The following is a 1,158-nucleotide window of genomic DNA, read 5'->3' as shown; positions in this document are numbered from 1 at the left end:
ATGACACCTACCCGCTGTCCCCGCCGCAGCGCGACGCCCAGGGCCTGCGCTACCGCATCGGCCTCATCGCCGACCTGGACACGCGCTCCCGCCGCCCCGAGGAGCACACCTGGTTCAGTTACCTGAAGAAGGGCTACCTGGTGCTGTCGGACAGCGGGGACAGCGTGACGGTGGAGTGGGACAAAGACGAGAGCGTGCTGCAGTCCCACCTGGCTGAGAAGGGCAGGGGCATGGAGCTCTCCGAGCTGGTCGTCTTCAACGGGAAGCTGTACACCGTAGACGACCGGACAGGAGTGGTCTACCAGATTGAGGGCAACAAGGTGGTGCCCTGGGTGATCCTGCCGGACGGGGACGGCACGGTGGGGAAGGGTGAGCTCCCCGATCCTGCCCTGCCCACACAGAGCAGGAAGGCCCTTCGCTCTTTGCGGCTCCCTGGGGTTGCACCCTCAAGGAATCACAGAACCACAGAACCCCAGAGTGGCAGGGGTTGCAAGGGACCTCTGGACATCATCTTGTCATGCAAGGTCACCCACAGCAGGGTGCCCAGGGTGGCATCCGGGTTTGGAATCTCGGGTTGGGAATCTCTCCAGAGGAGACTCCCCAGCCTCTCTGGTTAGCCTGCTCCAGGCTCGGCCACCCTCACAGGAAAGCTTTTCCACCTTCTTTGTAACCCTGTAGCCTGGGTGGGACTGGGGCAGTTCCCTGTGTGAGGGAAGGTGCTGGGTGTCTTGTGTGGTGTCCGGGGGAGCAGGGGCAGGTCTGATGTCCACGTGCTGGCTGAGCCCCCGCTCACGCCGTGCTCTCCATTGCAGGTTTCAAGGCAGAATGGCTGGCGGTGAAGGACGAGCACCTCTACGTGGGGGGACTGGGCAAGGAGTGGACCACGACGACGGGGGAGGTGGTGAACGAGAACCCCGAGTGGGTGAAGGTCATTGGCTACAAGGGCGACGTGGGCCATGAAAACTGGGTGGCGAACTACAACGCGCTGAGGGCGGCGGCGGGCATCCGACCCCCAGGTACTGAGCGAGGCTCCCTCCTGCCACCCTGTGCCCCGTGCCCACTGTGGGCACCGGGGCCAAGGTCTCCCTCCCTGCAGATAGTGTGACTGGTGTGAGATTTAAAGGATGCTGGAGGCCAGAGACTTCCCCTGCCCTGGCT

At 63.7% G+C, this 1,158-nt stretch overlaps 1 protein-coding gene across 1 annotated transcript; it reads left to right on the top strand.

Annotated features, from left to right (window-relative positions):
• Nucleotides 1-5: 5 nt before the first annotated feature.
• Nucleotides 6-1,016, top strand: CANT1 (calcium activated nucleotidase 1; the record flags this gene model as incomplete). Its single annotated transcript, XM_008947827.1, has 2 exons — nucleotides 6-369; nucleotides 813-1,016. Coding segments are annotated over 2 exons (568 nt in total), but the record flags the coding sequence as incomplete, so codon positions are not given.
• Nucleotides 1,017-1,158: the final 142 nt, after the last annotated feature.

Source organism: Merops nubicus, unplaced genomic scaffold (assembly GCF_000691845.1).
Source record: "Merops nubicus isolate BGI_N331 unplaced genomic scaffold, ASM69184v1 scaffold28959, whole genome shotgun sequence".
Taxonomy (NCBI): domain Eukaryota; kingdom Metazoa; phylum Chordata; class Aves; order Coraciiformes; family Meropidae; genus Merops; species Merops nubicus.
The sequence above is the reverse complement of the archived record's forward strand: the minus strand, read 5'-3'. Positions and strand labels throughout refer to the sequence as shown.